The sequence below is a fragment of the Trichechus manatus genome, unplaced genomic scaffold (genome assembly GCF_000243295.1).
Source record: "Trichechus manatus latirostris isolate Lorelei unplaced genomic scaffold, TriManLat1.0 scaffold00118, whole genome shotgun sequence".
Lineage (NCBI taxonomy): Eukaryota > Metazoa > Chordata > Mammalia > Sirenia > Trichechidae > Trichechus > Trichechus manatus.
Genome location: NW_004444054.1, coordinates 316,330 through 333,043, shown reverse-complemented (window position 1 = coordinate 333,043; position 16,714 = coordinate 316,330). Strand labels below are relative to the sequence as shown.

The 16,714-nt window shown below is 40.8% G+C and overlaps 1 protein-coding gene across 2 annotated transcripts in view; it reads left to right on the top strand.

Moving 5' to 3' along the window:
* Positions 1-16,714, top strand: part of FLT3 (fms related receptor tyrosine kinase 3) — a 77,662-nt gene that overhangs the window by 18,998 nt on the left and 41,950 nt on the right. For both annotated transcript variants that reach the window (XM_004384142.2, XM_023738494.1), the window contains exons 4-8: positions 3,283-3,412; positions 6,059-6,186; positions 6,697-6,836; positions 6,934-7,087; positions 9,682-9,850. In XM_004384142.2, the coding sequence (XP_004384199.1) occupies positions 3,283-3,412; positions 6,059-6,186; positions 6,697-6,836; positions 6,934-7,087; positions 9,682-9,850 (721 nt within the window). The remainder of the gene's footprint in view (positions 1-3,282; positions 3,413-6,058; positions 6,187-6,696; positions 6,837-6,933; positions 7,088-9,681; positions 9,851-16,714) is intronic.

Genomic DNA, 16,714 nt, shown 5'->3' with positions numbered 1-16,714 from the left:
TCTTGTTGTTTATCTTTTGGATTTATAACTGTTGTTTTTGCATGATTTCTAGTTGTGAATTTATTTGAGCATTTTGTTCCTGTATTATTTTCTTGAATTCTTCCATTTTTTGCCTGCGTTTTCCATGAATTTGTCTATTTTTTCCTCGTTTTTGTCTGCTTTTTGCTTCAACTCTTGGATAATTCTGAATATTAGAGATTTGAATTCCCTATCGGTTAGGTCTAGTGCCTTTTCTTCTACTGGAAGGTCATCTGGTGTTTTATTTTGGATGCCTACTGGAGCCATCCCGTCCTGTTTTTGTAAATGTTTTGATAATGTCTGCTGTCTTCGAGGCACTCAGTAGTTATTTTCTTCATTTATTGACTGTAGATTTGTTTGTTTCATCCTGCTTGTTTGTTTTATTTGGTTATGTCTGAGCAGGCAGTCTGTGTGTTCTTTGTTGTTTGCTCATTTGTGGGCACGATACTTTTCACCTCCTTATCCATTGGGCAGGGTCAGTCACTCAGGTATGGTACAGCAGGGCAGGTCCAGCTGAAGGGGAGTTGCTGGGATGGGTTGTTTGTGGCACGTACCATGGCTGACAGTGTGGATCAGGAATCAGTGCAGGGCAGGTTCCAATAGGCCATGCCTGTGCTGCTTGGGAGTGTGATGTTCAGTGCACGATGCAGGTAGGCAGGAAGGAGGGGGTAGACTGTGATGTGTGGAGCTAAGATGGGTATGGGAAAGATGAGAGAGAGGATAGAGGAACAGGAGCCAAAAACATACACACAAACAAAAAACAGTGCTAAGGGAGCTTGCTATTGGAGTGGAGAGATGAGAGACTGAGAAATGGGGAAAAACAAAAATGAGGAAAAAAAGAAAAAGTAAAAGAAAAAAGGAATAAATCGAGAGACTGGCAATGAAGAAAGGCAAAAAGGGAATAAGAGAGAGAAGAAAACACAACAAAGAAACAAAAACAAACAAACAAAAAAACAAGACGAAAGAAATGCTCCCAGGGATGTCCCTGTGCATCTGCGCAGGGTAAGGGAGTAGCTCCCAAGTCGTGTGGTACTGCCCGGCTAGAAGGGGCTACCAAGCCGAGAAAAGAAAAAGAAAACAAACAAACAAATCAAAACAGAACGAATCAGAGCAAACAAACAAACAAATAAAAAAGCCCTGGGGGTCCCACCAGTGTGGCGGCACGTGCCAGGAATCAGTTTCACAGTCGAGCGGTGTTTCGCGGCCTTTCAGGAAGAAGGAAAAGTGGCGCATGGAACCAGGTATTTGAGAGAAAGGAGGGGGAGGTGGTGAGAGGTAAGGAAGAAATCTAAAGAGTCGGAAAAAAGTAACACCAGCAGCCAACAAATGACACTCAGGGAGCCGGCCAGTGCGGGCAGGTGGAATCCAAGCGACACTGGGGTGAAGCTTGTGCTTCCTGGTCAAGAGACTGTGGCTGCAGGAGGCAGAGGAGGCTAAGTGGGGGTGAAGAAGGGTGGGGGATGGGAAAGCCTGTATCGCTGGTTACCAGTTGTTCTGTCTCCTGCTGGAAGCTCCGTGAAGCTGTTGTCTCATACCCCCTGTTCGCTGGTCTCTGATAGGAGTCCAAGATGGTGGATTCATGCGTGGTAGCTGATAGGGGACCTCTGCATGTATCTCTCCTCGCTCTCTGTTCTCCGTCAGTTTCTTATTCCATTGGGTGCTTGGCTGAGTTCTTTATCTCTTCATTTTATGCTTAGGGTTTCAGGATTGACATGTGACTCTGTTTGACTTAGTTTTTCTGATCTTTGCTGTGGAGGGATGGCATGGTGCTTCTGACTATAGTGCCATGTTCTCGAGTAGATTTTGAGTCACGGCAACCCCATGTGTTGGAGAATAGAACTGTGTTCCCTACGGTTATCAAGCTGTGACTTTTCAGAAGCAGATCTCCAGGGCTTTCTTCCGAGGTGCCTCTGGGTGGGTTCCAACCGCCAGCATTTCAGTTAGTAGTTGAACACTTAACTATTTGCATCATCCAGGGACTCTGAATGAACTATGTTGTTGTTGTTTTGTCCTGTTGAGTTGAGTCCGACTCATAGCAACCCTATATGACAGAGTATTACTGCCCCCATAGGATTTCCAAGGAGCAGCTGGTGGATTCGAACTGCCAACCTTTTAGTTAGCGACCAGGCTCTTAACCACTTACCACCAGTGCTCCTGAATAAACTACAGCTACATGCAAAACCATGGCTGAATCTTAAAAATGTAAGATTGGATGAAAAAACCAAGTTGTTGAAGACTACATAGAGAGTGGTAGCATATTTTAAAACTCAAAAACAACAAAATTAATCAATATATTGTTTAGTGACACATATCTATGTGGTGAAACTATTTTGAATAGCACAGAAATGATAAATACAAAATTCAGGATGTGAGTTACCTAGCATTGAGAGATGAGGAGGAACCAGAAGTAGATTCAAAGGTATTTACTAATACTCCAGCTATTAAGTTGGATAGTGGGTGCATGGGTATTTGTTTTTATTATTATGCTTCAAAATGTGTACTTCATATATTCTTTTGTATATATATCAAATATAACCTCGTTTTTAAAACAAAGTTTATTATAAGGAGGGAGACTAGAGTTCACAATAAGGAAACCTTCTTTAAGTAAAAAAAAAAACAAAAAAATATTGTGTGGAAAGATGGAATGCTCTGCCCTGGGGTGCAGGGAACTTCTGTCCCTGGAGAGCCCCAAGCAGAAGGAGAAGGGTGTGTGTTAAGCATGGTTGAGGGGGACAGATGGATCCTGGGGTGGGGCTGGGCAGCTGGGAGTGGGGGAGCACAGGGTTATGGTCCAACCGTGAATGAGAGATTAAACTAAACCTCTAAACTCTGTTCCAGTTCCAACTCCATCCTACTGTACTTCTGCATTTCGAAATCCCAGTATATTCCTGCTTCGTTCTAAGTAGAATTATGGGACAATAGTTGGGTTTTCCGCTCTATGTTAAGTATGGGTTTTAAACTGTATGCTATTGCTAGTTTTCTTTTTCTTATACGTGTCAACAGTTATAATCACACATGGCTTCACAGCACTTACTTCAGTTTTCTAAAGTTTGTGAAACACTCAGAACAGCTGGCCAAAAGGATAGATGTGAAAGTTGACATTTCAGCCAGAGTAGAATTTAATATATTGAGGTGGGATGAGGGAGGTCAGAAGACACTGCTGCGGTATAGAATATTGACTTTTCTTGATGATGTAGAATTTTTTTTTGCTACTTGGCCGTTATTTTTTAAATATTAAAATGTTAATAATTTATGCTGCTTTAGATACACCACTTTACACATTAAGAAGACCTTACTTCAGAAAAATGGAAAATCAAGATGCACTGCTCTGCATATCTGAGAGCATTCCAGAACCGGTGGTGGAATGGGTGTTTTGCGATTCACAGAGTGAAAGGTATGTTGCATGTAGAAGAAGAACTGCTATTGTTATTTTACTTTTTTGGTCTTTTTCTAATATAGTTGACATCATACTGTATGTAAGATTTAATTTATTCCCATTTAAACAGGAGACTTCGGCTCCTTAAACTTTAAGAATGACTATTCTCTCTGGGCTTCACAGGGAGCATGATGGGGAATTTTCAGTAAGGGAGGTTTTTTTGAACTCCTCAGATTTCATCTGCTCCATAGCAGGGTCCTCCCTGAGCATTTTACTATACAAATAAAGGCCCTTTTAATTTGATTTTAGATGATAATTCTCTTATAAATAAGAAATTCACTGTGAATGTTTAATTTGTGATTATTCTGTTTATCCTGGAAAAGCAGTCTAATGTGATGGTTGAACGATGTAGAATCTAGAGCCAGACGACCTGGATTTGAACTCAGGTTTGCTTATTAGCTGTGGGATCTCCAGCAAGCTGCTTAACCTCTCTGTGCCTCACAACAGAATGGCGATCATAACAGCATTTGTCTTAAACAATTGTTATGACGATTAAATAAGGAGTCCTGGAATCTCAGTGGTTAAACTCTAGGCTGCTAACCAAAAGGTCGGCGGTTCAAATCCAGCCACAGTTCAGCAGGAACTGATGATCTGCGCCCATAAAGATTACAAAAAAACCTACTGCTGTCGAGTTGGTTCCAACTGCCCTATAGGGTTTCCAAGGCTATTATCTTTATGGAAGCAGATCAACAGGTCTTTCCGCCTGAGGAGTGGCTGGTGGGTTCGAACTGCAGACCTGTTGGTTAGCAGCCAAGTGCTTAACCATTGTACCACCAGGGCTCCTTCCCATAAAGATTACAGCCTAGGAAACCCAATGGGGCAGTTCTACTCTGTCCTGTAGGGTCACTACAAGTCGGAATCTGCTTGACGGCACACAACAACAACGTGATGATTTAATGAATTAATACACGTAAAGCACGTAGAACAGTGCTGGGCAAATAGTAAGTACGATATAAATGCTTACTTTTGTTACTCATATGTGCCATAGCTAAGTTCACACAAACTAACAATTCAGGCAGTGTGAGCTAATTAAAATCTATCAGACAACTTTTATGGAAAATTGAGACACTAGAAGGAGAAAAAAAAGTAAAAACCAGCTTACCAAATGATATGAATGTGATCCCAAATTTCAGAAGAAAAAGAGATTACACGTAGATGTCATTAAGTGCCGTCGAGTCAGCTCCCACTCATAGAGACACTGCATGTAACAGAACAAAAAACTGCCTGGTCCTGAACCATCCTCACTATCGTTTTGCTTGAGCCCATTACTGACAGCCACTGTGTCAATCCATCTCATCGAGGGTCTTTCTTGAATGTAGATATGTATGTAATATATGCATAGATTTAAAACAAAAGAAAAGTGTACACCAAAATGATAAGAGTTGTTATTTCAGGGTGGAAGGAATATGGGAAATTTAGAATTCTTTTCTTTTGGTCTTTTTTTTGTTTTGTATTTTCCATAATTTCTGTAATGAACCCAATTATTATTGTCTTGTAATCAGAAGGAGCCCTGGTAGTGCAGTGGTTAAGAGCTTGGCTGCTAACCAAAAGGTCGACAGTTCAAATCCATCAGCCACTCCTTGGAAACTCTGTGGGGCACTTATACTCTGTGCTGTAGGGTCACTGTGAGTTAGAATTGAAACAATGGCAACAGGTTTTCTTTTTTTTTTTGGTTTTGTAATAAGAAACAATAACTCAAGGAATGATACATAAAAAAGATAAGAGTACACTTGACTAAGGTGTTAAAGGAGGAGCCCAGGTGGCAAAACGTTTAAGTGCTCCACGGCTAACAGAAAGGTTCGTGGTTTAAACCTACCCAGTGGCTCTGAGGGAGAAAGACCTGGCGATCTGCTCCTTTAAAGATTACAGCCTAAGAAACCCTATGGAACAGCTCCACTTTGCCACATGGAGTCGCTATGAGTCAAAATTGACTCGATGGCATCTAACAACAAGGTGATAAAGAGAGAAGACGAGTGAGTCTACACAGGCTCCCAAACCAGCTATCTGTGTGGCAAAGAGAATGTTTGGGAAGACTCCTTAGGACTCAGGATTCTTTTCCTGCGATGGTGGAGGGAGGGGCTGTGTTCTCCCGTTGAATACCCAGAAGTCTTGGCAGGCCCTCTTCTCTCATTAGTGATGCCTCGGCTTCCTCCTCTATTTGGTGAGGAACTTTGGTGACTTTTGTAACTTTAGCTTCTCTCCCTTTCACTGGTTGTCTCTTCTGTGCTTCAAAGAAAAAGACACCTACCTGGTAAAGCTCATTCCAACCCAATCATGCTCCTCCTCTTCTCTCTTTTTTTTCCTCTCTCTCTCTTTTTTTTTTTTTTTTTTGCTTTCTGTTTCCTTTCCCATTTCTTTCTTTTTCTTAAAAAAAAAAAGAGGTTACCAAACACAAAAATCTTCGAACGGTTTTATTATGTAATTCTCTCTCGTGTTATTCTAATTGGTTAAGAGACTGTAGATTTGGGTTTGCTTGTCTTTTGACCTGCTCTTTGCTTTGCTCCCTGAAAGGAGGCGCTAGAATCTTTAGCTGTATTCTCCTGAACATTCATTTGTAACTTGAAAACATGTATTAGTCAAATGACATTCATTTTCTAATTGCAGCTGTAAAGAAGAAGGTCCGGCTGTTGTTAAAAAGGAGGAAAAGGTTCTTCATGAATTATTTGGAACAGACATAAGATGCTGTGCAAAAAATAAATTGGGCAGGGAGTGTACCAAGCTGTTCACAATAGGTAACACTATAACACAACGTTCTTTTATTTTCAGTGTCTGTTACTTTGAAACTGTCTGGGGCTAATGGTAACTACTTAGGTAATCGTTTAACTTCAGAAGTTCTGTAGTTCTGGGAGAGGAAAACCGGATGAATGGACAGGGGGATTGCAGGGTGGAAAGGGGGAGAGTGCTGTCACATTGCAGGGATTGCAAATGATGTCACAAAACAATGTGTGTATAAATTTTTGAATGAGAAACTAACTTGAACTGTAAACTTTCACCTAAAGCACAATAAAATTTTTTTAAAAATTCCGTAGTTCCTTTAGATCATTTTAAGTGTCACATTATAGATTCTATAAATGGCAGACTTTTTGCATAAAAAGTAGCCAACCTCTAAAAGATTCATTTATGAATGTGCTTAGTAACATTTGAGATGATGTCAAAATCTTTGCTCTTCAAAATGTTCAGAGTATATTTTGTGATGAGGAAAAACTGCTGTACTTCTCACTTGGAATGTTTTTGTCTTCTAGATCTAAATGCCACTCCGCAGACAACCTTGCCCCAATTATTTCTCAAAGTAGGGGAACCACTGTGGATAAGATGCAAAGCTGTTTACATAAACCATAGATTCGAGCTCAAATGGGAATTAGGAAACAAAATGCTCACAGAGGTAATATGACAAGTTTGCATTCTGATAACACAGGAACAATGAAATAATAGTATAGGTTAAAAACATTAAATTCGAACTCTGTTTCATTAAAATCTAGGACAGCTACTTTGAGATGAGTACCTATTCAACAAACAGAACTATGATACGGATTCTGTTTGCTTTTGTATCATCAGTGGGAAGAAACGACACTGGATCCTACACTTGTTCGTCTTCAGAGCATCCCAGTAAATCAACTTTGGTTACCGTCGTAGGTAATGCAGGCTGCTAATGCAATCTTTATCCATATTTTTAGTTACTTTATTGTGGAATGTGAGGTATGTACTGCAAATTCTAATTTCAATATACTGTTAGTATCAAAGAGCTGAAAAAAAAAACTGAATCCAAATAGCTTTCCGAATATCAGCTGCCAGCGCCCTTCCTTTTCCAGTTAAACTGTATTTGTTGTTGTTGTGTGCTCCTTAAACTGTGCCTAGGTGAATGGTAGTATCTTTGCATTTACTACATGGTAATGTGACTGTCTACTTGTGTATTTTTTGTCCTATGATAAACTGAAGGAACCCTGGTGGCGCAAATGGTCAAGCACTTGGCTACTAACCAAAAGGTGCGCTGTTCGAACCCACCCAGCAGCTCCTCAGGAGAAAGACGTGAAATCTGTTCCTGTAGGGATTACAGCCTAGGAAGCTCAATGGGTCAGAGTTCTCCTCTGTTACATGGGATCGCTGTGAGTTAGAACTGACTTGACGGCACTTAACGACAATATGATAAACTGTAAATTTCTTAAAAACTGAACCCGTTGCCATCAAGTCAATTCCAACTCATAGTGACCCTGTAAGACAGAGTAGAACTGCCCCGTAGGGTTTCCAAGGCTGTAATCTTACAGAAGCAAACTGCTACATCTTTCTCCCACAGAGCGGTTGGTGAGTTCAAATCGCTGATCTTTTGGTTAGCAGCTGAGCGCTTCACCCCTGCACCACCAGGGTTCCTAAATTTCTGAAGGACAGGGGCAATCCCTTATATCCTTGTAGTTCCAGAACCTAGCACCAAGACTGCCACATAATAGACACTTAATAAATACTTGGTTTTGAAAGAACCCACTGAGAGCGTAGTGAGAAATGACTGAGAAAATGGTGCGCGCACTTCAGCGAACTGAAATTTGGGTGGGCTATCTAGGATTTGAAAACAACCATGTTTAAGTAATCTCAGATTAGGTTGCAGCCTTCAGAAATAAAGAGAACGCTAAGAAATACAGTGATTCTCACTGTAAACTAATAAGAAAGAGCTCCATAAGATAGCCTGGTGAATATTGCTGGCCAGGTTGCTCTTTTATTTTTGCCCTGAGTTTATTTATGCAACACGCATCACCAAGAGAGATGTTCTAGCTGATCCCAGGGGTTTCTGAACTCTGTCAGTGTGTACATAGTTGTCCTGGGGTTGGGGAGCCTTTTGAAATTGTGTGAAACTTTGTAAGTCTCTGTGTCCATTTCTCTGGGAGGAGAATTAATTATTTCCATCAAATTCTTAGAGGAATCTTGACTTTTGCAAAAGGTGATGAACCCAGGCTTGTCACTGGGGATAGGAATCCTGTATTTCATGTTTCACTATCAAATCACGCCCACATCCCAGTTTTCTTTTGTCAAACTGATGAATAATTTAAATACAGTAAAACCTGTGAAAGCCGGAAACTGCATAAGGAGAAACCCGTCAGAGAAGCAAAACTCAAATATTTTCCACTTGCTAGGTGCCATCAAGTTCCAACTCATAGCGTCCCTATGTACAACAGAATGAAACACTACCCAGTTCTGCACCATCCTCACAATCGTTGCTATGTTTGAGCCCATTGTGGCAGACACTGTGTCAATCCGGCTTGTCGAGGGTCTTCCTCTTTTTTGCTCACCCTCTTCCTTACCAAGCGTGATGTCCTTCTCCAGAGACTGGTCCCTCCTGATAACACCAAAGTACATGAGATGAAGTCTTGCCATCCTGGCATCCAAGGAACACTCTGACTGTACTTCTTCTAAGACAGATTTATTTGTTCTTCTGGCAGTCCATAGTATATTCAGTATTCTTCACCAACACCATAATTCAAAGGCATTAATTCTTCAGTCTTCCTTATTCATTGTCCAGCTTTCACATGCATATGAGGTGATTGAAAATACCACGACTTGGGTCAGACACACCTTAGTCCTCAAAGTGACATCTTTGCTTTTCAACACTTTAAAGAGACCTCTTGCAGCAGATTTGCCCAATGCAATACGTGGTTTGATTTCTTAACTGCTACTTCCATGGATGTTGATTGTGGATCCAAGTAAAATGAAATTCTTGACTACTTCAGTATTTTCTCTGTCTATCATAATGTTGCTTATTGGTCTGGTTGTGAGGATTTTTGTTTTCTTTATGCTGAAGTGTAATCAATACTGAAGGCTGTAGTCTTTGATCTTCATCAGTAAGTGCTTCAAGTCCTATTCACTTTGAGCAAGCAAGGTTGTGTCATCTGCATATCACAGGTTGTTAATGAGTCTTCCTTCAATCCTGATGCTGCATTCTTCTTCACATAGTTCAGTTTCTCGGATTATTTGTCAGCATACAGATTGAATAAGTATGGTGAAAGGATACAACTCTGACGCATACCTTTATTGATTTTAAACCATGCCACATCCCCTTGTTCTGTTCAGACAGCTGCCTCTTGGTCTATGTACAGGTTCCACTAATAGAGAGCAATAGACTGGACCCTTTCAAGACCCAGAAAAACAAGGCAGTCTTTCCGAGTTCCGGTTCTCACAGGTTTCACTGTATATTTTCATATTAACCTCATTGTCTAATTTATAAATGTATTTGTTTTTAACAGACAAGGGATTTATAAATGGTTCCAATTCAAGTGAAGATTATGAAATTGACCAGTATGAAGAGTTTTGTTTTTCTGTTCGGTTTAAAGCATACCCACAAATCAAATGTACGTGGACCTTTTCTCGGAAATCTTTTCCCTGTGAACAAAGTGGCCTTGAGGATGGATACAGGTGAGGCAGCAAACAGCTCTTAAGATTTATTCTCATTTTTAGCACAATTCCCCTTCCTTGTTGCCCTTAACGGACTAGTTTTGTACTTACGGAAATGAAATGATTTATGATGAGTTTATAGATTGAGTTAAAGACTGTTGGTGGCGCAGTGGCTAAAGTACTTTGCTGCTAACTGAAAGGTCAGTGGTTCCAGCCCACCAGCCACTCCACGAGAGAAAGATGTGGCAATCTGTTCCCATAAAGATTACAGCCCAGGAAATCCTATGGGGCAATTCTACTCTGTCCTAAAGGGTCTCTGTGAGTCGAAATCGACTCGACGGTGATGGTTTTTTTTAATAGATTGAGTTGTAATTGACTTGAGAACAAACAGCAGATGTGAAGACGCAAGTTACAGTCTTATAAACATTCAGATAGTATAACCTGCTACACGAGAAATGAAAAGAAGCACATTCGTTGGTGGCATTTTCTGAGTCACAAGATTGCCACTTTTTATATGACAGTACTGTGCTAGAGTAGACCGAGTCTCCTTGAGCACATTTGCAGCAGACTGAGGAAGTAAAACCCCTTAAAACAGGAGAGCATTGCCTATAGGTGCATCGATTTAAGTTTTCAAACAAGACAATGCGGAAATAGCCCAATAGTAAATGCAGAAGGAAAGTTTGCTTTATTGGGGATTCGTACAACTATATTGAAGCTTCTTTTACAGGAGAAATCCTTCGGGGAAAAAACAAAAAAACTTTGTTTCCTGTATTTCCTATAGCTATGACACCTCTTATTTCTTAAACCTAGTTCTATGTACATGGTTTCAAGCTAGGAGGGACAGAGAAGCATGTGTTACCTCTTAAGCAAATCAGTCATTGTCTAGATTAAATCATTGTTGCTCAGCATGTGGGCCATGAATCAATCGCATAAGAATCACCTGGGCAAATGTTAAAAATGTGGATTCCTGACATGTGGAATCAAATTTGGGATGAAGCACCCAGGTTCTGCATTTTTAATGAGAACCTTTGGTGATTCCTATTATAGGTCTAAGGAGCCCTGGTGGCACAGTGGTTAAGTGCTCAGCTGCTAACTGAAAGGTTGGTGGTTCAAACCCACCAGCCACTCCGTGGGAGAAAAGATGTACTGACCTGCTTCTGTAAAGATTACAGCCTTGGAAACCCTATGGGGCAGTTCTACTCGTACAGGGTTGCTGTGAGTCAGAATGGACTCGAGGGCAATGGGTGTGATGATATGTCTAAATCTGTGCTGCCACATGTGACTCTTGAGCATTTGAAATGTGGCAAGTCCAAATTGAGATGTGCTGTAAGGATAAAACACACACTGGCTTTTAAAGACGTAGTATGAAAAAAAAAAAAGTAAAATATCGCATTAATAATTTTATACTGATTACACATTGAAATAAAATTTATTATTAAAATTAATTTCACCTGTTGCTTCTTACGTTTGTTATTCAACCAGCTAGACATTTTAAAATTACATATGTGTCTTGTATTATATTTCTATTAGATAACACTGGTCTAGATGAAGCGTGAGAGTTAAGCTCTTCTTACTTTGCTTCTTCTCAGTGTTTGTTTCATGATTAATGTGCTATTCTTCATACTCAAAAGTGATTCTGTAAGGCATCCTCATTAAGCCTGGGACTAGTAACCGAAAGGTTGGGAGTTTCAACCCACCCAAGACAGGCCTGGTGATCTGCTTCCGAAGTGTCACAGCCTTGAAAACCTTATAGAGTTTGGTTCTGCTCTGCACACTAGGGATTGCCATGAGTCAGAACTGATTCCACAACAGCTAACAACAACAGCAATGCTAGGTTTGCATGGAACCATCTACCTTATCTTGCCCAGACCTCCTAATGTTCAGAGCATGCCTTTTTCAGGTCATTAGGAATGCAGGCTTTGGCCTGTGAATTGAGTGATACTCACTCCCTGGAGAGCAGGATTTCTGAACAGCAGCGCTACTGCCGTTTTGGGCTGGATGATTCTTTACTGTGGGGCTCTGTCCTGTGCATTGTAGGATATTTAGCAGCATCCCTGGCTTTGCCCACTGGATACCAATAGAATATCCCCTGCTCCTAGTTGGGACAAACCAAAGTATCTCCAGTTATTGCCAAATGTCTCCCGGTGGGCAAAACGGCCCCTGATTGAGCACCACTGCCTTAGAGGAATCACCCCATAGCCATAAGCTCTTATTCAGAATCACCAAACTTTTGAAAATGAAGGTCAAGGAGGCAACCCCTGTCTACCTAGTTGAACTGACTACCACGTGGCCTGTGTTTATAAGGATATCAGCAATTTTGCCACTCCCCCCTTTCTTGGTACTATGTCCAGGGATCAGATAGACTTTTAGTAGTATGGGATTCTCTCTCTCTCTTTTTTTAAATAATATTTTGTTGTGTTTTCAATGAAGGTTTACACAGCAGTTTAGGTTCCCTTTCAACAGTTTCTACACAAGTTTTTCAGTGATGTTGTTTACATTCTTTACAATGCATGAACATTCTTGGTATTTCTGCTCTGATTGTCCCATTTCCATTAATCTAGTTTCCCTGGCCCCTTACATTCTCATCTTTGTTTTAAAGTAATTATTGACCATTTGGTCTCATCTAGATGATTTTTTGAAAGGAGCACATTACTTATGGGTGACATTCATTACTTTATGCGCCATTTTGTTATTTAGCTACAAGGTGACCTCAGGGGTTAGGTTCAGTTCTAGTTTTGAAGAGTATCTCAGGGCAGTAGTCTTGGGAAGTCCTCCAGTCTCACCCAGTCCAGTAGGCCTGAGTTTTGGGTTTTTTGTTTGTTTTTTAGGAAATAGAGGTTCTGTTCTACATTCTTCTCCCATTCTATCGAGGTCCATCTATTGTAGCTTTGATTAGAATGGTTTGTAGTGGTAGCCGGGCACCGTCTAGTTCTTCTGATAGTATGGGATTCTCTTTTGAACTCAATTCAAAGAGATGAAGGATTAATTCAATTTTATTCAAGAAATATTCCTTCAATATCCTCTTGATGGGTGATGCTATGAAGGCACAAGAGTGACTAATGTCTCTGTCCTTCCCTGGAAAATTGACACAGGATTGTTACTGTGCCAGAGGCCATCTGGGAAGATCATTGCAGCTGTGCTGGTGACATCTGGCACTACCCTTGAGATTTTGTAGAATCATTGATTAGAGAACCATGTCTCATATACAGGTAATAGGCCGATTTAAACCAAAACCAAACCCATTGCCTTTGAGTCTATCCCGACTCATAGTGACCCTGTAGGACAGTGTGGAACTGCCCCCTAGGGTTTCCAAGGCTGTGCTCTAGGAGCAACTGGTGGGTTTGAACCCCGACCTTTTGGTTAGCAGCCGAGCACTTAACCACTGTGTCACCAGGGCTCCTGAATCAATCTAGTAGGCTAGTTAATCTGGTTTCATTCCATGGCCACAATCTGCACCCCTAAACAGTTATGCTATTAAAGTAGCCAAATGAATAAATGAGGGCAGATCCTAACTCCTATAGTGGTTTTTTCCTCTTTCATTCATAAGTACCTGGTAATATAGTCCCTTCTGTATGTCAAATCTCACCAGTGAGTTTATGAGCTCCACAAGGATAGATACTCTGTTATTTCTCTATCTGAAATATCCAGTGCTGTGTTCAGTAAATGTTTGTTTAATAAATGAATGAATTCCTCATCGCCCCTGGAAAGGAACTCAACGTGCATAGCCTGGGCCAAAGATGAGTCAATAGCATCCTCTTTGTACTAGAAGAACCACACACATAGCACATAGACCACAACGCCCTACAGTAAGTGTTTATTTTACTTAAAAAGTTCTTGAGGAGCTACTATGCTCATTGGTGATAATAATGTCCCAGGGGATACGGGCCACTTAATGCACAACACAAAGGAAAGACGGAGCCTTCTTCATAAAAAAGATGTTCAAAATATTGAACAAAAATGAGCAACAGGAAATTTGAACACACCTCAAGTGCTCTCAGTGTCTGCTGGTCTCTACACTAGACTGTGTGTTGAGATGGGTTATGGCAGTCTAAATTATAATCAGCTCTTTTCAACTTTTTATCATGAAAAGGCAAAGCTACAAATACACTAAAAGGATAATACAGTGAGTATCCTTTGACTCACCATGTAGAGTCAATAATGTAACTGAATTTTCTACATGAAGTATAGTCATTTACTCATGTTGCAAGAGGTGATTTTGTAGGTGACATGGCATGAGTTTTTTATCTGTAACTGACCAGTCTCTGTAATAACACGACTCCTGAAAAAGCTCTGGTGTGGTCATGGTGTCTGCCAGCCCTTTGCAGCTTCCCCACCGTCATGGCTTCGGTTCTGCAATTTACTTCCTCAAATATTACCCTAAAGTTTATTGGGGCTTGCCTTTATGGGTTTACATTTTATTCAGTTATAACTCTCCAGTAGTCCTTGTAACCTAGTTCTGATAAATGTTTCCAGGATAATTCACTTGTTCTAGTTGCTGCCAGGTCCACTCCAACTCATGGTGACCCTACGTATGTCAGAGTAGAACTGTGCTCCATAGGGTTTTCAATGGCCAGTTTTTCACTTGGTATTTTGCATAGTTTCTTATCTCTATGAAAAAAATACAGTTGTTATAAGTTGACCCCAACTCATGGTGACCCTCCGCGTATGTCAGAGTAGAAATGTACGGTGACCCCCTGTATGTCAGAGTTAAATGAGTAGAACTGTGCTCCATAGGGTTTTCAGTGGCTGATTTTTTGGGAGTAGATTGCCAGACCTTTCTTCCAAGGCACCTCTGGGTTGACTTGAACCCCTAACTTCTTGGTAAGCAGCCAACTGCCGTAACCATTTGCACCATCCAGGGGCTCCTCCTGTCTCTAGGGACTTCATTATAAACACCAAGTCTGCCTTAGCTTTTCCAGTTGTGAGGTAGGAAAACTTATTATAATGTTATTGTTATTTAGTGATTTCTTCTAAAATGCTCTTCTCGGCCTTGCCCAATCCTCATCTTTTCCTTTTCCCCCAAATTTTAGTTTTCTGATTCTGTGAATCTAAATTCTGGCGATAACAGGCATTAACTGGGCACTTACTGGGGAAACGGTGTGACGGTCACGTGGGCTCTGGGAGGTGAGACAGCCCTTCTCCTCAGGGACAGACAGCAGACAAGCAGGCTAGCAGATACAAGTGGTGTATAAGTACAGAAGCTTACTGAGCCTGTGAGAGAAGTTTCTTTCTTTTTTTTTCCTGAAGGCAATGAGCCTTGAGTGTTTATAGAAAGGAGGGAAAAGATGTTTGGGTATAGGGAAATACTAAAGGCACCAACGAAATCCTGTCCTCTTTCACTCCTGCTGTTGGTGACATCAGTCCTGGCTCCTTTTCTTCCAAAGAACCCACTCGGTAGTAGGTTACTAACCACAACACGCGAAGCCACTCACTGAGAATAAAAGAAACCCATCTGAGCACTTACTATGTGCCAGACACTGTGCAAAGTCCTCTGTATAGACTGCCCATTTAATCCTCACCATCCCGTTTTAAGAAATAAGGAAACTGAGGCTGTTACTTGCCCAATCACATAGGGCAAAGAAGTACTCTTTATCCACTCCTGTTCCTGAAACTGCCCTTTTAAAAAAAAATTGCAAGTATTACCCATAATTCCATCTCCAGAGATAACTTTCATCTACATATATGCATACATACATATATATGTTGTTATATATGTATGTGTTGTTATATATGTATGTGTTGTTATATATGTATGTGTTGTTATATATGTGTTGTTAGCTGCCATCAAGTCAGCTCCCAGTTCAGGGTGATCCCATGCACAACTGAACAAAATGCTGCACAGTCCTGCACCATCGGTTGCAGATCAGACCATTGTGATCCGTGGAGTTTTCATTGACTGGTTTTTGGAGGTAGATTGCCAGGGCTTTCTTCCTAGTCTGTGTCAGTCTGGAAGCTTCGCTGAAACCTGTTCAGCATCATAGTAACACACAAACCTCCACTAACAGATGGGTGATGGGTATGCGTGAGGTGCATCAGCCAGGAATCGAACTCTGGTCTCCCACATGCAAGGAGAGAATTCTCCCACTGAACCTCATATATGTATGATAAAAAACCTGAAACCAAATGCGTTGCCATTGAATCGATTTCAACTCATAGTGACCCTTTATGACAGAGTAGAACTATCCCATAGGGTTTCCAAGGAGTGGCTGGTGGATTCGAACTGCCGGCCTTTTGGTTAGCAGCCAAACTCTTAACCCCTGCACCACCAGGGCTCCATTTGTATGATAGAAACATAAATATAGACTTTCATGTATGAACATGAAATTAATTGTGCCATTTTGTGATCTGACTTTTTCCACTTAAAATATATATCATGAGTCAATAATCTTTCCACGTTAATAAGTATATCTCTACATTATCATTTTTAATGGCTCCATAGTATTCCCCCTTTTTAGAACAATTGATTTTAACTAATTCCTGTTGATGGACATTCACTTTAGTGTTTTTTTTTTTCCTGCATCTTCCTTTTTAATGTGATATTCTTACTTACTGTATACTCCAGAGTAAAGCTTCTAAATGTTTTTTATTCAAATAATTACTGGACTTAGTTTGACAGACAGAGTAGCAGGGGTAGGGGGTCTGGTGACCATGTTTTCAGGGGACATCTAGGTCAATTGGCATAACAAATCTTATTAAGAAGATGTTCCACATCCTACTTTGGTGAGTGGCATCTGGGGTCTTAAAAGCTTGCAAGCGGCCATCTACAATGCATCAATTGGTCCCAACCACTTGGAGTAAAAGAGAACGAAGAACACCAAAGACACAAGGAAAGTATTAGCCCAAGAGACAGAAAGGGCCACATAAACCAGAGACTTCATCAGCCTG